The sequence below is a fragment of the Manis pentadactyla genome, chromosome 15 (assembly GCF_030020395.1).
Source record: "Manis pentadactyla isolate mManPen7 chromosome 15, mManPen7.hap1, whole genome shotgun sequence".
NCBI classification, from domain to species: domain Eukaryota; kingdom Metazoa; phylum Chordata; class Mammalia; order Pholidota; family Manidae; genus Manis; species Manis pentadactyla.
In genome coordinates, this window is record NC_080033.1 from 68,524,920 (window position 1) to 68,549,636 (window position 24,717).

At 57.0% G+C, this 24,717-nt stretch overlaps 1 protein-coding gene across 4 annotated transcripts; it reads right to left on the reverse strand.

The window, feature by feature from the left end:
- Nucleotides 1-1,693: 1,693 nt before the first annotated feature.
- On the reverse strand, nt 1,694-24,602 carry SLC38A8 (solute carrier family 38 member 8). Of its 4 annotated transcripts, none has more exons than XM_036909377.2 (11): nt 20,077-20,433; nt 19,561-19,751; nt 17,642-17,840; nt 14,420-14,561; nt 13,600-13,701; nt 11,320-11,377; nt 7,334-7,448; nt 5,919-6,066; nt 5,355-5,563; nt 4,134-4,185; nt 1,694-1,899 (listed from the first exon to the last, which is right to left on the reverse strand). In XM_036909377.2, the coding sequence occupies exons 1-11, from the start codon at nt 20,114-20,116 to the stop codon at nt 1,806-1,808; spliced, it is 1,350 nt and encodes a 449-aa protein (XP_036765272.1). In that variant the 5' UTR covers nt 20,117-20,433; the 3' UTR covers nt 1,694-1,805. The 4 variants fall into 4 exon arrangements, with proteins under 4 accessions (XP_036765272.1, XP_057349020.1, XP_057349022.1 ...); XM_057493038.1 differs by lacking the exon at nt 1,694-1,899 and adding an exon at nt 2,910-3,029 and having other exon boundaries at nt 20,077-20,440; XM_057493037.1 differs by lacking the exons at nt 19,561-19,751; nt 20,077-20,433 and adding an exon at nt 23,664-24,602.
- Between the last annotated feature and the right edge of the window lie 115 nt (nt 24,603-24,717).

The window sequence follows — 24,717 nt, forward strand, 5'->3', positions numbered from 1 at the left end:
TGGCAGGTCGTGGTGGGCTGGCCAGGGGCACCTAGAGAAGGGTCTTGTGCCCCCCTCAGAGTCTCTGCCTGCAGCCAGGGGGGGAAGAGGGCAGAGGCCATCCCTGCCCCAGGGGCCAGGTGCCCAGGCCCCACCCATAGCTGTTCTGCAGAGTGGGGTACAGCGTGGAAAGGAGATAGACTACGGAGTTTCAACACCAGTCCCAACACCAGCTCTGTACCTCACAGGGCAGGAGCGTGGCCTTCCCAAGCCTTAGCTGCTTCACCTGTCAAAGTGGCGCATTTCAAAACATGCCAAGTCACAGCAGCTAGGCACTGAAGGCCACAGGCACAAGCTACTCATGGAAGGGCTGGGACAGGGGGAGTTGTCGAGCCAGAGAACAGGTTTATGGGGGCCGGTGGGGGCTGTGAGCAATGCTGAGGGGCACGGTGTTCCTCAGGGGTGATGAGAACATACAGGAGTCAGATACGGGTGACAGCTGCACAGCTCTGATCTACTGCCACCGCATCTTACATGTGAGGAGGGTGAACCTCATGGAATGTGAGCTGTATCTCAAACAAATTAACACAGACAAAAAAAAACACACAACAGTCTATTCCAATCTGCCTCCCACAGTGAGGGAGGCACCGCACAGTGTAACAGCTCAGCCTGAGGCCTCCCGCGAGGGACGTGTCCTCCAGCGAGGGCCTGTCCTGGCTGGGGCAGCGCTGGCTTCTGGCAGGCATCCCACGGCAGAGGGAGAGCGGCCAACTCCAGCCCCATCCAGGACGCCAAGGCCCTGTGCCGGCTCAGCAACGGCAAGCCAGCGATGCGGGAGGGGCTGGACCCTGCTGCCGGCCGCGCCCTCCTCCACACCCGGGCCTGGGCAGGGCCCCCGGTCCCTTCACCTGCGGCTGCAGGTGTGGCCCCCCACCCAGACTGTGGAGGGGGTGGGGAGAGCTGCAGCGCAAACTGTCCACTTGGCTTCCAGGCTGGGCAGGCCCCGCTGGTGGGAGGGAAAGGGGGCTCCCCCTGGGGTCCCACACTGGAGTGTGAGCCAAGTGCAAGTCTGTGTGAGGACCAGCTTGAACCCACCACCGTCCCTAGCAGATGCCACCTGCCACCTCCCCTTGGGCCCTGATGCACCGTGGGGGACCCTCACCTCCTGTCTTTGATCCTGACACCCCAAAGCAGGGTTCTCTCAGGATCCTCAGCCCCTACTTCTCTGAGTTGAATCGTGTCCGCTGAAAATATTAAGTTGAAGTCCCAACTCCCGGAATCTACGAATGTGGCCTTATTTGGAAACAGGATCTTTGCAGGCCCTAATTAAATAACTATGTTACGGTCATACTGCATTCAGGTGGCCCCGATCCAATGACTGAGGAACTTGGACACAGACACAGGCAGAAGGCCACAGGGAGACGGCGCAGAGTGGAGGGGGTGTGTCCACAGGCCAAGGGACACTGAGGACAGCCAGCAACACGGGAAGCTGCAAGAGGCAGGAAGGACCCTCCTTCCTTCAGAGGGGGCACAGCCCTGCCCCCTGGATCTTGGACTCCCAGGCTCCAGAGCCGAGAGGGAAGACATTTCTGCTGTTTTAAGCCACCAGTTCGTGAGGGCAGCCCCGGGGACACCGGTACGCTCTCCTCACCACTGTCCCAGAAACCTTTTGAACCAGCAGAAGCCCAAATGAGCAGCCCGGGAAGGCAGGAGGTGTCTGTTTCTCCAGCATCTTTATGGGGAAAGGACACCCGTCTCACAGCTGTTCACACAGCCGCCCCCGGTTGGCCCGCGGAGGAGTCTGCTGCTCAGGTGCAGGCCACCCCTCAGGTGAGCTCCACGATGGCTGCGGCTGTGCTCTGCCCGAAGATGAAGGTGCCCAGGAGCACGGAGGCCACGCCCCAGATCTCCAAGCCGCACCTGTGAGTCAGTGTACCATGTCAACACGCACCATTCTGAGCTTTCACCAGACAGGCCAAGCACACTCAGAAAACATGACTGGAACCCAGTAGAGTCACCAATTCAGAAATAATTCAGAGTATTTTCCCTTATGTATAGGGATGAGTATCTGAGAAATAACCCAGGCAATTAAAAAACCCACTCCTATTATAATTTCATAACCTCATTCTTCCCCCATGTTTTATCAAAGCCAAAGAAATGGGGAGGAGAGACACGGAAGTTTTAAACTCTCTTCCTTTTATCGCCTCTTCCTTTTGGGGGTGGGGGGTGAAGCTGCAAGAAAATGAGGAGAAGAAAGCCCTAAGTCACACACAACCGGGGGACAAGAGTGCAGGAGGCAGAGGAACTTGAACAGGCAGCCGCTAAGGCCACGTCTGTGACCTTCACAGCGTACCAGGAAGAGATGGTGCAGACAAGGAGCTGAGGACAGTGATAATAAGATTCCACAAAGTGGCAGGGCAGCCAGGGACATTTTCCTGGCCCCATTAACAAAGGCCACGAGGGTGTATTGTCACGGGAAGACCGTCTCTAATCAAGCAGCATCTCACAGCGGCACCTTGCTGCCATGAACACCGCCCATCAGAAGCAGGGGGGCGAGAACGTGACCCGGGCTGCGGCTCCACCCGGAGCAGCTCGGATGGATCAGGAGGCCTCAGAGCAGTTCTGGAATTAAAAATATCTTGAAAGCCCATCGGTAGAAAATGTCGTGAGCTTGGATCAAGGCACTAAACAAAAGCAGAACTTCAAAGGGCTGCCGGGAATGAACCACACAGGGGCCACAGCCAGCCAGAGCAGCTCGAAGCCAAAGCCTGGTTGGATGACATCCAGAGAAAGTCTTCCCAACCCAGGAGGAGACAAGCTGTGCCTGATGCTTTGGGTGCAGCGCGGCACCAGGAAGGGGTAGACAGAGGCACGGACTGCAAGTCCGTGGCTGCGGCTAAGTAACAGCATCTGTCCCGGGCTGAATGGTGGTCTCCAGAATCTGTGAACGTGACCTTACTTGGAAACAGTCTTTGCTGTAATGAAGTTAAGGACCTAGAGATGAGATCATCCTGGATTTGGGGTGGACCCTCAATCCAATGGCAGGTGTCCTTGTAAGAGACAGAGGGAGATTCAAGGCAGAGACACAGGGAGAGGTCACGTGAAGACAGAGGCAGAGAGTGGAGTGATGGGGCCACAAGCCAGGAACCCTGGAGCCACTAGAAGCAGGAAATGGCAAGGAACAGAATCCCTGAGAGCCTTTGGAGGGAACACGGCCTGATGCCACCTAGGTTTTGGACATCTGGCCTGCAGACTGCGAGAGAATACACTCTTTTGCGTTAAGCCCCCAGCAGCCCTAGAAAACCATATGCGCCTCTTAACCTGTCTCAGCCTCAGTTTTCACATCTGTGAAATGGGAATAAGAGCTGCTCAGACCCTCTCAGCTCCCCTGGGGACCCACAGGGGCATGTAGCGTCATCTGTGCATACGTATTCTTTGCCAGTGGGGTCAGACTGGGCCCATCAAAGGCAAAATACAGGGCTCCAGGCCCATCGCAGGCCAACCCAGAGGAAGATGGCACTTTGCTGGAAAAAGGGACCGTCCAAATTCTCCCATTTAACCAGCAAAGTGGAGCCAGAAGGAGGCCTGGGTGGAGGCCCGTCTCTGCCCTGAGCAGCCACGTGCCTCTGGGCACGGTCCTGTCTCCCCCTCGCCCTCCTCCTCCTCTGTACTGCAGGGAGATGAGCAAGTACGGAGGCTTGGCATGCAGCTGGTGCCAAGGAGGTGCCCCACCAGGACCTGCTACCGTGGCATGTGTTGCCCTCGTGCTGGGGGACTGCAGAGCCTCCATACCCCAGGGTGCTGTGGGACAGCAGGACCTGCCCTCCAAGGGCAGGATGGGGAAGGGTGCATTGGGGGGGGCCTCCAGGGGCTGGGAAGACCCCAAACCCACGCAGCGCTCCAACCACAGACCACAGACCTCAGAGCAGGAGGGAGGGCCATGCACAGACCGAGAGTGCAGAACCTGGCCTTGCTGGCCTGGGTTCGAGTCTGGGCTCAGACACCCTCATGCCGTGCAGACAAGGCCCCAGCCTGTGGCCAGCAGCTCTTATCCCCCAGGCAACAGGGTCCCTGGGGGCCTGCAGCGTTTCCATTCTCCTCGAGCTGAGCCCCTGCAGATGCCCGCGTTGCCACCCTCATTTGGAGCCACTTACTTGACCCGTGGTCCCATGGGCTCAGTGTTGATGGCACAGAGGAGGCACAGACCTGCAGAGGAGAAACAGGGTCACCCAGCTCTCCACTATTGAACCTAAGGCAACCCTGGGCTCATGAGAGCTCAGTCAATACCCCGGAGCCTCCAGGGACCCGAGAGGCCCACAGGCCTGTCTCCCAGAGGCCCCACTGGCCCACACCACCCCTGGGAAAAGGCCAGTGAATAGGGGCCCGACTGTGGGGTCCCAGCCAGCATCCCACTAGTGCCCAGGCCCCTCCAAGCCTCAGTCTTCCAGAGACACTAGCAGCACACCTCCACACTGGGCTCTGTGATGTGACATGGGGCCCGACACGCGGGACACATTCAAAATCACAGAGCCACCATTATTGCTGCCTGTCTTTTTTTTTCTTTTTAAATAATTCTGCTAGGAGTTGGGGCCAGACAGCTCTATAAGAGCTCTCTCGGCAGTGCGCTGTCCCAAACCTGTCTGTGGGGCACAGCTGGAGGTGGAAGGCTCCACCTAGGAGCCCAACTCACTACTGTTTAAGGCTCCAGATAAGCGAGGCCGAGGCCAGCAGACCCGGACCGGCAGCAGGGAAGGAGGCTGTTGGCCGCAGCCCTCAGCCCGGCAGCGCTTCCCTCCCGGGTCCCGCACCAGGCGGCCCCTCGGTGCCCCTCCCCAGGAGCGCCCTCTAGCCTTGGCCCCCAGGCCTCCCACCAGGACGACCCTCCAGCCAGCTGCGCTGGGACTTTTCATGGCTCACTAATACCAGGAAGCCTTTGTAAGAAACAGTCCATCCCAGAAACCGTCTTTGCCTCCCAGGTTGGGGGACAAGGTGGGAGGAAGATGTCTTGTCATGGATACCTTTGAGCCACATGAATTTCATGTAATTGAAAACATTAAAAAAAAATAAAACAAAATCCCTCAGCGAGCAGCAGCAGCGGGAGGGTAGACAGCGCTGAGGCTGACTGAGTCCTGCTGTGCACCAGCCATGGGGCCTGGAAGGCCTACGGTGTCCCTTGAGTACGTCCACAATGCACCCCGAGATGTTTAGTGCAAGAAGGTGTGCGAGCCCCCAGCCAGTGTCTGTCTGGCTGTAGACGGGGCTGGAGCCATCCTACCTACGCAGGACGCCCACCCTCAGACGCTGACCTGCAGCACAGGATGCCCGCAGAGGGCCGCATGCAGGCCACGCGGTGGGGCCCGGAGGGGGCGCCTCACCTGGGAAGGTGAGGATGAAAGAAGAGCTGGTGCCACCAATGATGCCGACAATCTCACTGAGGTCTGGCAGTGCCAGGGCCAGGGCGAGCGTCACGGCGACCCACACGACAGTCAGGAGCATCCGGGGCCTCGGCCCTGAGGGGTCGGCCAGCCTCCTGCGCCCACGCACCTGGCAGCAGCTCCTCCTCCAGAAATCCTGCATCACCGACCTGGAGGCCACACACAGGCTCCTAGGTTCCTGGCCCACACCTGCCTGCCGGCCGGGCACCCGGAGTCCCTCCCAATAGCCCTGTACACTGACAAGGGCTCCCATTCCACAGCAGGAACTGTGCCAACCCTCAGGGGCTCAGTCCGTGCCAGGCAGCCCACGGAGAGGAGCCGTGCAGGGGGCCAGGCTCCAGCCCTGCAGGAGCGTGACTCCAGGTAAAATACCCAGGTTCTCTCTGCCTCCGTTTTGTCCTCTGTGAAGTGAACACAATGGCAGCACAGCGCCCAGCATGCACCAAACCACAGTATCGGTTAACGCCCTGGGCTGGGTGGTGTCCCGGCTGAGCCAGGCCTCACCTGCCCAGGAAGAGCACGATGGGGTAGACAGTCACGATGGAGATGGCGAAGAAGACCCGGGCGACGACGATGACCATGTCATTGCCTGGGTAGGACATCAAGATGTCAGCAGAAACTTCTGTCCCAAAGGTCAGGAAACCGTAAGCTCCTGGGAGGTAGAAAGGGTGGAAGCCAGGGGAGCCGATTAGTGAACCCCCTTCAGTCGCAAGGCACTGACAGCAGCCGGCTCCTCCTGCCCCCAGGGCTTTCCCAGGGAGCCGACAGCAGGCTCTGGGAGGCTTCTCTGTTCTGGTGTTTCCCAAGGTTTCCTGTCCTCAGCCTACGTGATCTTCTGACTCAAAACTCCTGCTGGGCCGAACCAGCGCTTAGCCATCTTCCAAACCCCTCACAGCGCAGGTGCCAGGGGCCTGCTCATGGGCTGGGCCTTCCCAGAGAGCATGCAGCCCTTCGGAAACCATACCCCTGCCCCCCAAGCCCTATCCGTCCCACTCTGACAGTACCTAACGAGCAGCTGGCAGTGTTCCTGCTGGGGAAAACCAAGACCCAGGGAGTCGGCCCCCACCAGCACCACACAGCTGGAAACAGCAGCCCCGGGCCGGAGCGCCAGGCCCCTGCACCGCTGCCAGCGCTGCACCCAGAATCCTGCTCACCTGCCCTGTCCTGAGACATTCATCTCTGGCCAAGGGCTGTGGCTTGCTTGGGCTTCTCTCCAGGCCCTTTCTGAGGTCCCGTGGTCCTGCTGGCCCTAGGCCTGGCCTGTCTGGAGGTGACTCTCAATTGCCTCCAGCCCAAGGGCCACAGACCCACAGGGATCTCCCCTACAGGGATGGTCACCCAACAAGCTTATTGGGTGACCCTGGGAGTCCGAGGCGCCAGACACATTGGCGGCAGCCCAAGAGTTTCATGAGTCAGAGGCCCCAACAGGTGGATGAAAGGAATTGCCGCTGGCCTGGAAGAAGGTGGCCGCCTAGAAGTCAGCCTGAGTCTGAGAGCTGGGCTGCACTGTGGCAAGCTGTGTGACCACGGGCACATCGTGCCCTCTCTGAGCCACACTTCATCACCTTTGAAGACCTTCTGCCTGCAGTGCCCAAATCCACTGACCCCAAGAGAGTTTTATAAACTGCTACCCTGATGTAACACTACAATGGCCATCGCTGTCCGTCAGCAGGCAGATGGGCTGTGGCAGGGAGCAGCGTGGAAGAGCAGGGTCTGGGGCTCAGCCTTGCCCGTCCAGTTAGGAGCCCTTTGGCAAGCCGAGAAAGCTCCCGGAGCCCCAGTTTCCTCAGCCACGAACTGGAGGCTTTCCTACAGGGTGTTAAGGATTCGATGGGCAAAGGTCTTGCCACTCTTTTTCATTCCTGTTCCCCTGGACGCTCTCTCCCCAGTGCCTGATGCCCGACACAACAATGCCTCACCTGTCAGCGAGTAGACGAGGCAGCAGGCCAGCAAGGACAGCACGGAGACCAGGGCCCAGTGCGTGAGGCTCTGGTGGCGCATGCTGCAGTAGACGGAGATGGCAGCTTCGTGACACTGCAAGGAAGGGCAGCCTCAGTGGGACTCGAGCCAGCAGGCTGTGAGAATCACCTGGGCCATCTAGAAAGCACCAGTGTCCCTAAACATGGGGAGTGACCCAAATGTCCACGAACAGCACACAGTGTAAGTGTGTCACCAGATACACATGCATGGAATACCACACAGCACTGAAAAGGGATGCGCCCTCTACACGCCTTGACACAGAAGAGCCTCGCAGCCGTCACGTGGAACAGAAGCAGCCAGACAAGGGAGAATATTTCCATGTACATGAAGTTCAAGTTAGACGCCAAACTGGCCAGGACAGGGGCTCTCAGTCACAGCACTACTGACCACATGGGGGTCCTGTGCACTGTAGGAGGCTGACCATTCTGTGGCCTCAACCCACTGGATGTCAGGAGTACCCCTAAATCGTGACATTGTCAAATGTCCCCTGCAGAGCAACAATCGCCCCCAGCTAAGAACAACCATTATGGTGACAGCAGGGAGAAGAGTGTAGGTTGGGTGGGTGCCTTTGATGGACAATGTCATGAGGGATCCCAGAGCGTGGGGGGCTGACAGTGTTCTGTACCCTGACTGGGGTGACAGTGACATGGAGCACACATACTTAGGATTAACACGGTTCATGGGGACTTAATATATTACCAAAAATTTTAAAAATAAACTGCATACAGCCCATGCCAGGAGTTCCCGAGACGGGGATGTCGTTTATGCAGGCAGGCCCCGGGCTGCGGCACCTCATAAGCAGCCAGGATGGGAGGTGCTGCTGTAGCTCCGTGCATCCCTTTTGGGGTCCAGGGTCTTCCCGGGCTCCTGGACAGGGTGCCCACCACCACGTTCACTTCTGACCAAAACCAGACTTGCTGATCGTCTGTTCCTGCCCCCTCTCCAGGCTCGAAAGCCATGCTCTCCACCTCTGTCTCTGTTCACTGCCTCAGGGCCTCTGCTCATACTGTTTCCTCTGCCTGGGATTTGCTCCTGCCAGCTCCTCCTCCTCCTTGGGGAAAGCCACGCAAACTGGGCCAGGTGGCTCTCCCCCATGTCCCCACAGCCCCAGGTGAGCCCACCGCAGCTTGCTTGTTCAGTGTCTGTCATCCGCGTGGTGGCAAGGACCGCATCGGCCTGGCTCATGCAGAGCACAGAGCCCGGCCCACAGCTGGGGAACGTGCCAGGGAGTACTCGTTCACCCACACCGGTGGCCCACCCGGCAGCAGGAGGCCCCCCTCCACCCAGTGCCAGCTCTGGGGCACTCTCGGTTCTACTCCATGCCAGGCTGGGGTGCCACATAAACAAGCCCAACATGGGTGCCCCCCTCACAGAGTGCACATAAGGGAGGGGCTGGCACACCCCGGCCTCAGTTCTCCTGACTCCAGCCACAGTGGCATCCAGTCCAGGTGACCTCACACACCTTCCCTGACAGACCAGCCTCAGGGTCCTTGTGCACATTTATCTTTCTGCACCAGAGACCTCATGGAGGCTCGGCCAGGTCGTGGGGGCTTATCCCCGCAGGGACCCTGACCAACAGGCAGCGGGGCTCAGGGTACTGATGCTCTTGCCTCCTGACCCAGCAGAAGTGCCCTTGCAGGAGAGGAACCCAGGGGTGGCAGGAGGGAGTCCTGCCCCTCTGTCCCACATGCCTGGGCCACGTTTCTCCTGGTTTCATATGAGGAAATAAAGCACGTCTCCTGAGCCGGAGAGCCTGCCGGGACGGCGCCCAGGATGGTGGCAGGCCATGTGCAGGCTCCCCACTCTCAGTGACAGAATGCAGGGTACAGAACAGCTAAGAAGCGGAAGCAGCCCACCAGGGAGGAATGGATAAGCAAGCTGGTCTATCCACGCACAGGAGTATCATTCACCCGTAAGAAGGAACAAAGAAGAATGGGTGATCTTGAAAACCAAGCAGAAGCGGCAGGTCACACGGACCACATGCTGTGCGATTCTATCTATATGAAATGCCCTGAACCAGCAAACCCATAGAAATAAGACATAGAGTCACGTTTGCCGGGCTGGGGAGCAATGAGGGGGATGGGGAGCAACTGGGAACAGGCAGGGGTTTGCTTTGGGACAAGGGCAGTGGTCTCAGCTCACTGGGTGGCAGCTGCTTGACTCTGAGCAGACTAAACGCACTGAGTCACACCCTCCAGAGGGTTATGCTGGTGGCTGGGAGTTGTATCTCAGTAACAGCAGAGACAAATACCAAGTGTGGCCAGCATGGCTGGGAGCAGAGCCTGCACCCCACTCTGCCCCTCCAGGCCCTATGTACTGACCCTGCACAGGCGGGGTGGTGTGGGGGGCGCCCCACTGCTGAATGTGGGAGAAGTGCAATGTCTGAACCAGGTCAGAGCTCCTGATGACACACGTGGGCCTCCCTTTCCCCATGCTGCCTCCAGCCTTGTCCTGATGCCTCACCCTGCCCCCTGCCCTCCTCACCCACCTCTACCCTCCCCCAGCCCCACCCGCCTCTCCAAGCTGGCTCCCGCAGCCCTGCTCTATCCCCACAGTTGACAACTGGTCCTCAGCCCCGCCTCCACCCTGCAAGCCACATGCTGCCTTGCCCAGTTCCCCGTCTCTGCATCCGTGTCCCTGGCAACTGCAGCCCAGCCTCGGTTGCTAGGAGAATCGGACATGGGAGCCAAGGCAAAGGTGAGGGGCACCCCCTTGTGAGCATCTGGAAAGCAGCCCCCCCCAGCGTGAGCCGGCCACACCATATGGTGGCCGGGCCTGGGAGAGAGGGGTGCGGACGCTCCACCCAGACAGCGGATGACAGCCAAATCATTGCTTCAGACCTTTCAAAATATTGCATGTGCAGGAAGAAATGTGAGGAACTTCTGTAAGCAGCTTGCTAAGTCCCAGGAGCAATACATCAACTCATTTATAAGGCAGAGAAAATGGCAATGTTTCAGGATCTTTCAAAACTGGTTCATAAAGAACAGGAAGTAGGAGCCAGCTGATGGAGGAGGAAGAAAAGCTCAGGCTGGGAGCTGAGAGGGCGCTGCTGGCCCGGGACCACTTCCCCGTGCAAACTGGGCTTTACTTTGGGATGATTTTGGTGGTAGTGGTGGTGGTGGTGGTGGGTAGATATTGTTTTTAGGAGAGAGGCAAATCTTTCCTAAAATAAACAGTGAGAGGAGGGAGTCAGCCGTCACCTGCTAGGAGCCTGGAAAACCCCTGAGAGACCAGAAGGCAGGGGGCAGAGCCCATGCCAGCACCCCCGCCCCAGGAGCTGCCCTTCTGAGCCAGCATCGCCCCTGCCCCGCCAGCTGGGGCTCACTGGCTGCTCTAGCTGGACCACCCCCCTCGCCCCCACGTAGCTGTCTCCCACACATTCTTCAATATTCCTTTCGGGATCAGCACCTGAAAAAGGGAGTGTCTGAATCTGCCCACCTAGGGCTACAACAAAAGCCCTCTGCTGGACTCCACACACACAACCTGTCCTCCCTCGGTGGCCTTCCATCAGAGACCCTGTGGATTCTGCCCTGAACCCACACCGTGCAGCCGCGTGCTCCCCTCCCAGCACTCCTGGCCTACAAGCCTCTCCAGGGTCCCTGTGGACCTATGGGCGGCTCTGGGTCTCCCGTGGTGGTGACAGTCCTGGGGGATTTTGCAGAGGACAGGATAGGTCCCCAATCCCCACACTGTGCCCCGGACCCAACACAGCACTGCTGCCATGGGCTGTTGGTGCGGCTGGGGTCCCAAGTTCAACAGTCATGCACCCTTCCCAGAACCCAAACACTAGCCCCCATGCAGCCTCTGGAAGACAGCCCATGTCTTCCTAGGACAAGTCTACAACCTTCTCTCCTGCCAGGGAGGCCACACTCTCCCAGGGGAGCCAGGAATCACCACAGCTAGCAAATCCAGACGTGCAGATTACCTGAAATCCGAAGCAGATGGTGGGGAAGACACTGAATACGGAGGTCCACGAGGAAGGACTGTAAACAGACAAGAAGAGGCATTTATTACAAGAAGTTAAACTCAAAACAGCCTTAAATTTGAAGGTGAGTTTTAAACAATACCCAGAAGATGAACTAAGCTTGACTATAAGATATATTCTTAATCATAACTGTCACTACCAGGTTTGGGGGGATGGAAAGGATCCATGTTAAATGCTACACTTTATAAATACATCTGTGCTGACATCTGGTACCCTGACATTCTGCACGTAGGAAGAACTTGGGCAGGGCAAGCTAGAAGGGGCTCCCAACCTCCCTCTCCAGCTGCCTGTTCCCTTGGAAGTCAGGGGCTCATGGGCACAAACAGCAGCCACCAAACAGATCCCCAGTAGGGCAAGGATGGCTTGACCTCCACCCATGCCCTCAAGAGGGCTGAGAGGGGCACGGGTCAAGGCCTCTCGGTGGTCCCTGAACGGTGGCCCTACAGCTTCCTTGGAGAAGTCACTATAGGTGCCAGCATCTGGCACCTTGGGAACATACAGTGCAGTGGGGCACACACAGTACCTGCTGGCCTCTGTTCCCCTGAGCTCCTGCTCATTCCTGCCTCCTGCGCTCTCTCCTGAACCCCCTCTGCCTGGGCCTTCACACCCTCTCCTGCTCTGACAAAGCCCAGCATGTCACCAGCAGCCTCCATGGCCAAATCCAACACCTAGGGCTCAGGTCCACATGTCTCAGGAGTAGCATATGGTGGCAATCACTCCAAACTTCTTGACATTTTGTTCACTGACTTGCTAATTATCATCTATCCTGGGTTGAATAGTGTCCCCCAAAATGTACACCTACTGGGAACCTCAGATTGAAGCCTTATTTGGAAATAGATGTCATTAGTTACATTAACATCAGGTCATACTAGAGTCAGCTGGGTGCTAGTCCAATGACTGGTGTCCTTTAAGAAGAGGAAGCAGACGCACAGTCAAGGGAGAGCCATGAGACAGAGGCAGACAGTGGGACGATGCACCTGTAGCGAGGACACCAAAGGATGCTGGCAGCCACCAAAGTGGGAGAGGCAGGAAGGATCCCCCCCAGCAGCCCTCAGAGGGAGCCTGGACCTGCCAACACCTTGATTTTGGACTTCCAGCCTCCAGAACTGAGAGAGAAATTTTCTGTTCTCAGCTACCCAGTTGGTGGTCATTTGTTACAGCAGCTCCAGGCAGCAAACATCCTGCTAACTCACCATCCCTCCCCGTCTCTCAACAGCAACTCTTCCTCTCCCTGACCTCCTGGTGCCACACAGGGTACCTTTGGCTCAGGGGACAGTCCTCACCCGGGCTGCGGCCTTCACTGCCATCTCTGGGCCGACACCAACATATCTCCCTCCAGCCTGGACCTTTCTCTCTGAACTCCAAACACACAGGTCTGACTGGCTCCCTGCCACCTCTGTGTAGGTGATGCAAAGCCATCTCCAACTGAACACATCCCCACCTGACTCCTCCCCCAGCCCCCTGCACTTCTCCAGGAAAGGGCATTGCCATCCTTCCCAGTGATCAAGCCCAAAGCTTAGAGCCGCCCTGGACTTTTCTCTCTTTTATGATCCACTTCCAATCCACCAGCCAAGAGGAGCCACATAATTTGCAGGGCCCGGTGCCAAAGGAAAATGCCGGCCCCTTGTTCGAAAGTGATGAAGAATTTCAGGATGGCAACACTGGGCATTAACCTGGGCACAGGGCCCTGGGCACTGCACAGGTCACATGCCCACGTTGGGGGCCCTGCGAGCACCAGATCTGAAGTCCAGTCCCTGCCGTGCTCAACCCCTGCAGTAGCTTCCTGGCAAACATGAAATCCTCACCACAGCTCTGCGTCCTTACAGGACACCCACCCTAGCTGTGTGCTTGGCCTCGCTCAGGTGATCAGTCATGCGGTCGCCCTGCTTCCCTGTCCTTCTACCCGGGCACTCATGGCTTGATGGTTAGCTGCCTCCATGTTGTCGGGGACACACTGCAAAGCCTAGGAGCCCAGGCTCAGGAGAGGGGGTGATTGTGTGTCCCTCGGCCTGTCCCTGGTCCTTACGAAAAGAGCCACCTCAGTTTCAAAGCAGGAAAGGGCCTTTGTTAGACTCTACTGCATCAGAGACACAGGGGATTGCATGGGGGGAGCCAGGGATCTGTACAGGCCATGGGGGGCAGCATAGGTGCCCTGCCTCCGAGTAGCCCCCTTATCCCTGCATCCCAGAGAGCCTCAGAAAGCCAGCCCCTCAGACTCACCCTGGTGCAGAGCGGGGCTCACTGATGAGGCCTGGGGGTCTGAGGTAGTACTGCACCGCGATGACCAGGGCCAGGTAGCAAGCAGCAAGGGTGCCTAGGATGCTGACACACAGTGCGCATTAGGGGGCCTCCGCCGTCAGTGAGCGCAAGTGCGTGGGACTCTAGCGCACCACCAAGGGTTTGGGGAGGCAGAGTGGGGTCTGAATGCCAGCTCCCCACACCGGCCAGGTGTCTGGCAAAGTGCTCAGAACTCTGGACCTCGCTTCCTTGTCCATGCACGGCAATGGTGGGACAGCCACTTTGGCAGGGCCGTTCTGAGGCCCAGAGGTCACATCTGTCAAGTTCCTAACTGGCCGGAACCCACAAGGCTGTGAGTGCCGCAGCCACTGGGATTTGGCATCTAAGTCAGGGCACTGTCCCTCGGTCACACAGCAGGGAGGAGGACCGCGACATGACCGGAAGGGACAAGAGAGCCTGGCACAGGCTGGGGGCGCTGCCCTGCCTGCTGTTCCTCTGTCCTGCTTTAAGGTGAGAAGTCTACTGTCAGGACGTAACAGGGACGGGCAGGTTGCAGACTCATCTGAGTATCTTGCCAGACTTTATACTTTTTCCAAAAGTATGCTTTAAGGCTCAGACTATAAGATGAAGGAAGTATGTGTGTCTGTGTCCCTATCTCCCTGCCTGTGGGTGCACAGAAAAAGTCTGTAATAATTAAGTCACAAAACCTTAGCGGCCCACCACCCGTGCATTACTTGGGTAGTTCTTTAATCTTTTTCCCCCTGGCCCAGCACCCTGCCCAGAAGCTCCTTCAGCCCCATACCTTGTGTACTTCTGGAATCCGATCTCCCGTGGGATGGACAGAGGCAGGATGACCAGAGCAGAGAGCAGGGTCAGGGTGAAACGCTGGTCGACGTACCAGGGCTGCGGGGCCGGCGGAGCCCCGGGCAGCAGGAAGTCACACACTGACAGGAAGGAGGGCAAGAGCTACTGGAAGCCCTGCATGGCCCTTGGCCACTGTTAGAGCCCTGGCCACAGAGCTCCCGGCTCTTGGCCCCTGGGTGGAGTTTGCACAGGCACCACTAACCCCCACCGAGCCTAAAGGGATGGGGTGACAAGCTTGATGGGGTTCCTGTCACATGCCACCAAGGAGAAAGGCCTCCCCCTGCACAAATTCATCCAACAGACATGCACGGAGCCCCTTCCGTGCCCAGGCACTGGTCTGAGTGCCCAATCCAGCGGCAAACACAGATGAGGAGGCCGCCCTTAGGCCCCTGGACCCTTCTGCTCTGGGAACGGAGCCTCCTTGTTTCTGCCCCAGAGCCCAGGGGCGCATCATGGGGCTGTGCGGGGGCCTGCAGCAACTCTTTGGTGGCAGTGCTGGGAGGCCGAGCTGCTCTGCATCAGAGCCACGTTTCTGCCACTGCTGTACAATAAACTTCCCCAAACAGTGGCCTAGGGCCACCACTTTACTGTGTGTCATGAATTGAGGTAAAGAATCAGGGCAGTGCTGAGCTGGCCAACTCTGCTCCCCATGGGATCAGCTGGGGTCACCTGGGGGCATTTGGCTGGCGGGAGGACTGGTCTGGAGGGTCCTTGATGGCTCCACCCACACTGGGTGCCTAGGGGGATGCCTGGGCTCCGGGGGGCCCTTTCTGCAGCCTTGGGGCCCCTCCCTGCAGACCCACTGGCAGGCTAGTCCACGGCAGCTGGGCTCCTGGAGACCAAGACCTCTTAAAGGCCGGGTCTGAGCCAACAGTGTCACATGTGCCGAGCCAGGCTGTCACTCTGGTTCAAGAGGAGGAAACACAGACCCCCCCACCGATCTCTCAGTGAGGGAACACCAGAGACCCGGGGACTGTCTCTATCTGCCAGAATAAGACAGAATTTGGAGCTGACAAAAGAGGCAAGACAGATGGGGGAGGGCAGAGCTCAGGGAGACAGCTTAGGGCTGCGACTGCTGGGGCAAGGCGGCCCCCACAGTCCCACGGCAGGCTGGGAACCAGGTCATGGCCGCTTGGGGGTGCTCGCGCTGCTGTAATGTAACCCTTCTCTGTTCTTGCCCAATGCTTGGTAAAGCCAGCCGCGCAGGGAAATAAATGCCTTATCAGACAGCTTGTTTCTACTGAGCGGGCACAAGGGCAGAGTCCCACTCAGAGGCCATTATTCAGGCACCCGCGCGGGGGACAGAGGTACCAAGGGAATACCCACCCCCAAAGGTGCACGGAGATCTGGGGGCAGTGGCATAAGCCCCTCGCATCCATCTATCCTGCAGATATCTATCGCATCCAGATATCCTGCAGCCGGGAAGCCCCGGCTCTGACATCTGGGCTCCACCAGTGCCTTCCTGAGCCCTCAGTTTAGGACATCCTTGACGTCCTCAGCACCAGCCACTCACGGTCAAATCATTTGTGCCCCATGAATGCAATAGCACCCCCAAGCACCCCAATCTCTACTCAGCCCTCCTTGAAAGAAGCCTGGCCTGCCTACAGAAAGACACCCCCCCAAATATCTAACCAGAAACACACAAACAATGCCCTGTCTTCCCAGTCAGTCTGCCCAGAGCCAGGGTGGCATGTATCCTAATCAATGACCAACCACTCCAGGGGGCCAACTACTGGGTCTGAACGTAGTCACCATGCATCTCAACATACCACCCCCAGATGGCCAGAGCTGAACCTTGACAGGACCCCTACTTGCCCCTGGCAGGCAGGGTGTTCTCGTGCCTATTCACCCACTGGAAGCTTCAGATTTGCCGACCTTGTCAGTTTTGGGGGTGCAAGTGCCTCCCGAACCATAGAAGCCTTTACTGTCAATATCCCAGTGCCTGGGGACCTTTCATTCATGGTTCAAGAGACAGGAAACAAAAGAAATACCAAAATAGCAGACCAAAATCCAACTTCATCCATAAATACATTGCAGTTAAAAGCCTGAGATCATCAACATGATAAACAGCAAAACCTGACCATATGCTGTCTACAAGAAATGCATTTTAAAATCCCCAGCCACAGTTAGGTTCACCGTGAAAGGATGGGAAGGAAGTAATAATAAACACTACTCTTAAGGGAGCTGGAATGGATACATTCATAGCAGAGCAGGTTGTTTAATGCCAAAGTATCACCAGAGACAAAAAAAAGAATATTTCAAAAAAAAATAAAAGGGCAATTCACAGTATGTGCCTAATAACAGAGCTTCAAAAACTACCAGGCAAAAATGGAGAGAATTAAAGAATGAAACAGAAAATCTGCCATCACAGCTGGCTACTTTAACATCCCCTCTCTCAGAAACTGATAGAGTAACTAGATCCCTCCCCCCTAAATAAAATCAGTAAGGTTATGGAAGATCTGATCGAAGCTGTGGATCGCCTTGACCTAATGGAGAATTCTAGAACACTGTACCCAACCACTGCAGAATACATATCCTTTAAGAGCAGCACATGGAGTCACCATGACAGACCATGTTGGGGGTCACTGAGCAAGTCTCATATGCCAAAGATTGAAATCACAGAGCATATTGTGGCCATGATACAATTAAGGTAGAAATGCCAAAGGATGTGGAAAATCCCCTAATAATTGGAAACTGAACCACACAATTCTAAACATCCTATGAGCCAAAGAAGGAATCACAGCCAAAATTAGCCAATATTTTGAATGAAACAAAAATGAAAACAACATATCAAAATTGGTAGCAGCTAAAGCAGGGCTTACAGGGACACCGACAGCGGGCCCAGATGCCAAGGCGCCGGGGGCTCTAGTTTTAATCGAGGTGTTGCCGGTTCCCTCTGCAGGGGCTTGCTCACACTGGCTTCACTTCCCCATCTCTGAACTGGTCAGTACAGCTCCTCTGTCCACACCTCTCACTGTGCAGAGAATTCCTAACTCTGGGTCTCCCTTCCCACAGCATTAGGAGCTCAGGGGAGGTCTCGGCCTCTGCTGTTCCGCAGGGCCAGGCCCAGTGTCTGCATCCTGCTCATCAACCAGAAGCCCCTGCGGTCAGAAGGGCCCCGCACCCCGGGGCCACCGCAGACTCCAGCACAGAAACTCACACTTCTGCAGCTGGTCCCCGATCACCCTGAGGAAGGCCACAGAGATCATGAGCAGGTTGACGATGAAGCAGGCCTCACACAGCTTCCCAATGGTGGGGCCGCACAGCCCTCCAACCACGCCCTGGTAGGTGGTCTGGCCGCTGACGGAGGCAGCATAGCCCAGGATGACCAGCCCGCTGATCAGGAAGACCAAGGAGACCTGTGGAACGGAACCATCGCCAGGGGGAGCCCGTAGTCCTCCACCCAAGCCAGTTGCCCCTTGGGACTCTGATAGGGCTCCCCGCACCCCCGGGCCTGTCACTGAGACAGCCTATAGCCCAGAGACCTCTACCTGCTGTGCCACCAGCCCTGGCCTGCCCTGAACCCGGAGCTGCAGAGCAGGCAGATTGTCAAGGCCTCCCAGGCATTAAGTCTGTGAATCTGGGATTCATACCATTCAGCCCTGGTTGGACAAATGAGGCATCGGAAACCCAGAGCTTCCTGGTAGGACAGATTTTTAAACACTGTTGAGGGGCTGGGCTCACAGGCTGAGAGGAGGGGAGGGGAGGGGAGAGTAGGGGAGGGGAGGGGAGGGTTGTCACTGGGCAGGAGCAGGGTTGGGGGTCACCTTTACCAGCCCGATCCTTTCCTTGTCAGGAGTAAACGCTTATGCGTGTTTGGGGTCCCCTCTCCTCAAGTCTATTCAAGGCAGGGACGACACTGCACACAGTACGAGCCACACCAGCAACATGTGTCCCTGGGAGCGCATCAGAAATGCACGTGCTTGGGCCCAGCCAGACCTGCTGAATCGGCATCAGCCTTCCTGCCAGTAGCCAGGAGCCCCTGTGCCCATGAGGAGGGGATCCGCATCTCTGCTCACGGCCGGGCTGTGACCCTGGGACTCACCCCGTCTGTGCCTGACCGTGACCCCATCCCCCCAGCCCCACCCGCTTTATCACTGACTCTGTGGCTGGAGACCCGGCTTCTTCCTCGTTCTGGGTGGGCAGCCCTTCCAAGCAAGCACCCAGACCCGGCTGTGGTGCCCCTCACATGCACCTACACGAGTTCTTCCATTTCAGCTGGGCTCAGTGCAACATTCTGTCCTCAGAGAGGCCTTCTCTGACCACCCTGTGTGCCATGTCATCCCATCCCTGTCCCAAGGCCCCCCAGCACCACCCACCCCAAGACTATCTTATTTGACTTCTTGCATCTCGTCTGAGTTCTGCATTAGAACAAGCTTCATGAGGCTGGGGACCACAGTCATAGCAGCCATCCAACACCAGAGCAGGTGCTCAGCCCACACTGGGGACACTACACAGGGCAGGATTCAGCAGTTTCCAGGACATGAAAGGTCCCATGGCCCACAGACGGTTAGGACCGGGAATCAGCTGGCTGCCATACAGAAGTGTCTGTGATAATGCCTGTCAAAGAGCTTCCCACCAGACCCAGCGGCTCCTGCCCGCCGGGGGAAAGGAGCCTTTGCAAATAGGATGAACCTGTGCTAATTAGCAGCTCTTCACTGAGGATGTTCAGCCCCTGGCTTTTAGGGAAGAGAATCTGGACTCAACATGCAGAAGTGCCTGAACACTTCTGACCCCGCAGAGGGCCTGGCCCAGCTGATCTCTGCACATGGGACTTCACCTGGCCAGGCAGCTGCTCAGAGACGGCGGAAAGGCCAGGCTCGTTTGCAGGTGGCTGCAGACAACGGGGTCCTCGGTGTTGCCTGGCCGCATAGCACCCTGTGGTGGGATATTCTCCACCTGAGTCTGCAGTGGGACTACCTTCCCTCATGAGCTGAATGGGACAGAAAACAGAACCCCAAGGGGATAGTTTCTAAGATAGACTGCTGTGCAGAGCAAGGCTAAGGGTCCTGCTGGAAAAACAAAAGCCAGCTGCTACTTGCCCCAGGAGATCCCTCAAAACACTTCCCAGGGCCTTACCAGCTCCACTAGAAAGGCAGGGGCCACCCCGCCCGCCTTGTGGAAGGCCCAGGGGAAGTTGAGCAGACCAGCCCCTAGCGCAGATTTGAGAAGAATGAAGACAGCGCCCAGCGAGGACAGACCCGGGCTGGTGGCCGCAGGGATGGGCTCCTCCAAAAGGCCTCTGCTTCCCTTGGTCTGTTCCTTCATGGCTAGAAGCAGCAGAGGGCGGGAAAGGGGAGTGGTGGCACCTTCCTCCTAGCCACGGATCACCCTGGCTGGGACAGGACTTCTCCCCCTTCCCAGCCCCAAGGCCCCACCTACCACTTCCTGCGCTTCTGCTCCTGTGTGATCCCCATCCACTGCTGGTCCTCACCAGAACCCCTCAGGAAATGTGCCCACTCCAACATGAACCCCTTTGTCCTCCTCCTGCCCTCCCACCCGACCCCCAGGCCACCAGACCCCTGCCTCCTCCTCTTTCCCTTCCAGAGTGCCCGCCCTGCTCTCGCCCCTCAGCCCCCAGCCCCTGCTCCTTACCACCAAACCCAAGCTTCACAGCCAGACAGTCCTCGGCCATCGGGGTGGGGCTGGAGCCGGCACCGGGAGGGTCAGCAGCGTTTCTTGGGCCAGGAGGGGTGGAAGAATGAAGATTCTAGCTCTGCTTGGGGGGGAACTGAGTCATGAATCAAAGGAGCCCTACAGAGCATGTGTTGGGGTTCAAGTCCCCAAACCTAGAGTAACAGGACAGGGGGTCAAGGCCTTCTGTCCCCAGATCTTGCAACTTCTGAGACTTCTGGCCTGTGAAAGGGTCTGAAGACTCCCTCCCCCAACTCCGGAGTAGGTCCCTCCCTCGGGGCAGGGCCCTCCTGCTGCTCGGGTTAGAGGGTGCTCAGCTGGAAAGATCAAGGGGAGCGCCTGCACCTGACCGCACTTGGTGACCCAGGTCAGCTCTCCAATGCCTCCTCCCCAGGCTGCCTCTCTGCAGCCCCCTGCCTGGGGGTGGGGGATGGGCATAGAAGTCAGTGTTAGTTGCTGGCAGTGTTTCATCTCTCTGAGCCTAAGGGGTCCATGTGCCCCCCTCGCAGGGGCCTGGGAGGCTAAGGCCCCGTGCATGCAACACTCGGGCTGTTAGCAGGTACTTCGTGGAGATGCTCCCATGGCAAGCGTGCACACCAGTCACCTGGGGGTCTTGAAATGCAGACCGATTCACTCCATGTTGGGTGGAGCCGAGATTCCACATTTCTACAAGCTCTGAGAGGTGGGTGCTGCTGGGCCCCCCACTATACTCTGAGTACCCAACCCATCAGTTAAGATGGCTGAATACTGGGAAGGGTTCCGTTCTGGAAAACGCAAGCCCATGAAGGTCAGATGTTGAACCAAAGTAAACCTGCTTATTCCTGGCACCCAGGCACAGTCCCCTCGAGGGCAAAATTAAAACAGATTGTGGGGACCCAGTCAGCGTTTCTAACATAGGGGTCTGGGGCGAGGCCTGAGAATCTGCATTTCTAACCAGCTCCCAGGTGATGCTGACACGCTGCTAACCTGGGTCCCTCGTGAACCACTGCTTTTAGTTAAATGTCTTAAGGCCTTGTCTGTCCATCGCGGCCCCAAAGGCTTTTCTCCACGTAGCTTGTAACGGTCTTGACCCTGTCACCTCCTTGGGCAAACTCCCTTTTACACTGTCGCAGGCTTCATCCAGTGTTCAATAAATGTGCAACCTGCTGGGTGGCCAGTATGACTGTGGCCCCCGAAGCTTGGGGCTGGACGGTATCACAGGCAGCACTTAATGTCCACACATGCAGTGCTGTGACTGGACCTTAACAGCAAATGCTGGGCGTCTGAGTCCTTACACTGAACCCCAAGGGGGTGTCACATCATTGCTCTGCACAAGGCAGGAACTGGGCTCAGGCAGGGAGAGCAAGTGGCTGAGAACGTGGATGCTGGCGAGTGACAGGACTGGGATTCAGCCCCAGATGTGTGTCACCTCAGAACCTACGTCACACTGCCTCCTCACACCCACCCTGACTGGCAGTGCCTGGGACAGAAGTGCTGAGTGGATAAATGAGTGAATGAATGAATGAATGGAGGGCAGGATGAATACATACTCCTGAAAAGAGAGAAAAAGGAAAGTCACGGGGCTTCCTCACATATGAATCTGAGTCTGTCAATAACAAATTGCCACAACCTGGGAGGCTTAAAACAACTAATTTATTCTTTCATGGTTTTGGAAGCCAGAAACCTTAAATCAAGGTGTGGGCAGGGCCCCCCACTCCCTCTGAAGGCTCCATGGGGGGGTCCTTCCTGCTTTTCCTGCTTAGCTCCAGGGGGCTCCAGGCATCCTTGGCTGGAGGTCCAGCACTCCAGTCTCCACCTTTGTGAGGCTTCTCCCTGTGTCTATATCCTCTCCTTTTCTCCTAAGGACACTGGTCTTTATGTGGATTTAGCCCTGCTTAGATGTTCCAGGAGGGTCTTGAGATCCTTAATTATATCTGCAAAGACCACAGGTTCCAGCGCACAGACTTATTTTAGGGGCCACCATTCCGCACACTACACCCCACATATCCAGGGTCTGACTGTGTTCTCAATCATTCTGTCAGTCATTCAACACACACTGTTTGAGTCCTTATTGCAGGCCAGGCCCTAGGGGTCAGAGGTGAAAGAGATCTCTGCTCTGGAGGAGGGGACAAAACCCTGGGGAGATCAAGATTAGACGAGTAAGCACCGTCCAGTGGTAGGAAGAGTGGAGCATCAGACTCCAGGAGGGAGGGGGAGTCCAGAGGGACTTCCTGGAGGAAGGTGAGACGTCTGTGCACCTTTGGGAAAGGGGAGCATTGAGGGGAGTGAGCAGTTCCCATGTGAAGGCTCAGACAGGGGGATATGCAAGTGCTCCCCAGAAGGCCTTGGTGCTCTGGGGTTCCCAAGGGTAGAGACCCAGGTCAGGGCACCTCAGAGGCTGTGGGGCAGCAGGGAGAGCCAGTATAGCAGCCCCAATAGGCAGAGGGATGCAGACTGAGCCCAGGCTTACTCAGGAGTCAAGAGTCACATGGCTCTTACTCCCCCAAATCCACTTCTGTGGCAGAAAGAAGACAGTGGGCCCCCATATGCGGCTGCCGCTTTGTACTCCTTAATCTTGGCTCCTGGGGCACCTCCCTGTCCCTGCCTGGGTCCCTCATTAGCTGCCCATTAACGTGCATGACTTAGAAATTGGCCACTGGGCTGTGAAATTCCACTCAACAGGGAAAAAACTCTTAATTCTGAGGAGCTTTGATATCCACTCTCGGAGGCATCCCAGGGCTATGTGACCTTTCCCAAGCTGTGGAGAGGCACCCTGCAGGGCCCCATCTGTGTGGGCGGGCAGGTGGGCAGGCTGGTGGCTTGGGGGCAGAGGGAGGACAGCGAGGTGGCACTCGTGGACAAGGCAGGCAGAGGCCCAGCATGGTGCCCCACATGTGGAATCATAGCCCGCCTTCTGAATTGCCCCAAGAAGTGAGCACCGGTCACCAGGAGTCATCCCCGAGGGTCCCCCCTTTCTTTCTCTATGGATCACATGGTATTCTGTGAACCTCAGCCCCTTTCCCCTGGTCTGTGTGCTCACATTAGAAAGTTCTGGAAAACAGACAAGGGTGAATCTCAGAAGTCAGTGTGCCTGTGCCTGAACAGCAACTTTTCTCATTTGAGAAATGGCAGAGAGGTCACCCCGAGTTAGGATCAGAGTCCTGCTGCAGGTGGAGAGAGAGGGAACCGCACCTTGGCCGTGACAGGAAGCAGCTCCAGGGAGGCTGTGTCACAGGGCAGCAGATGGGCCCCTGGAGGGCCTTCATCACCTGGTCCGGACCCTCAGGTCCATGCTGGTGAGGGTCCAGAGAGCCTCTCCTAGTCTCCAAGCCGTGGGCTCCCACCTTGCCTGTTCTTAAGAATCCCCTGGGGAGATTTAGAGTTTTTTTGGTGGCAAAAGTCAAACATGAAATTCACCATTTGAAGCGCACAGTTCAGTAGCAGCACACTGACAGTGGTGTGCAAATAACCCCTCCGTCTAGTTCCAGAGCATCCTCATCCCACAAAGCAGAACCCATACCCACTGCAGCCACCCCCCGCCCCACCCGCAGCCCTGAGCGACCACTGACCTGCTCTGTCCCCGCATCTGCCTGCTCTGGCCAGTGACTCAGAGTCGCAGAGTCACACGCTGTGCGGTCCTGTGTGTCTGGCTTCCTTCCCTCAGCAGGAGCTTCCTGAGGTTCGCCCACCCTGCAGTGTATCAGTGCTGCTCCTTTGAGGGCTGATACTCCGCCACAGGGCAAGGCCACATCCTGCTCATCCATTCCTCCACTAATGCACATGTGGCTTTTTTCAACTTTTGGCTACTGTGAATAGCGCAGCTATGTGTACAAGATTTTGTTCAAACACCAGGTTTCAATTTTTGTGGGTCTACCTCAAGCAGTGGAATAGCCGAGTCATATGATGGTTACCCTGGGGAGCTTTTAAAACTGATTTCTAGGCTCTTTCCAAAGAGCACATGACTTGGCAAGTCTATGGCAAGGCACAGGAATACATATGCTGAGGATACTCACTGCACTGCACTCATGTTGCCGGCACATGACACCAACATCCTGTGAGTTAATACCCGCTTATGTGGCGGCACCAGTCATTGGGAAAAAAAATCAAGAATTTTATTCTTTATCTGGAAACCTCTATTTGATCTATGTATAAGAGTCCTTAACCTGCTTCATTCTGTATTCAGTAAATCTTAGTATCACCCCCATTATTACCAGAAAATGGGCATCTTTCCCTCAATAGGTGAAAGGGAAGCAGCCTGGTGTTGGGCTCAGAGCTTAGGCCCAGGCCAGACCTGGACTGGAATGCTGGTCCCACCTTGGTTTTCTCATCTGAGAAACAGTGGTGAGATCATCACGGGGTGGCTGAGACTCCCACAGCATCATGCATGCCGGGCAGGTGGTGAGCGCTCAGCAGATGCAGTGCGATGGTTGCTGGGCCACGCTCACCAACTGCAGGGCCTGTCCTCATGGGAGGCTTCCTCGGGGTCAGCGAGCCCGGGGCGTGAGCCTTAAGAGCACAGGACGGGTAAGCGCAAGCAGGAGGAGGACCTCAGGCCCCTACGTCCCTCACACAGCTGGGGCTGCAGGGCTGGGGCTACCAGCTGTCCTCCTCATTCATGGCTCA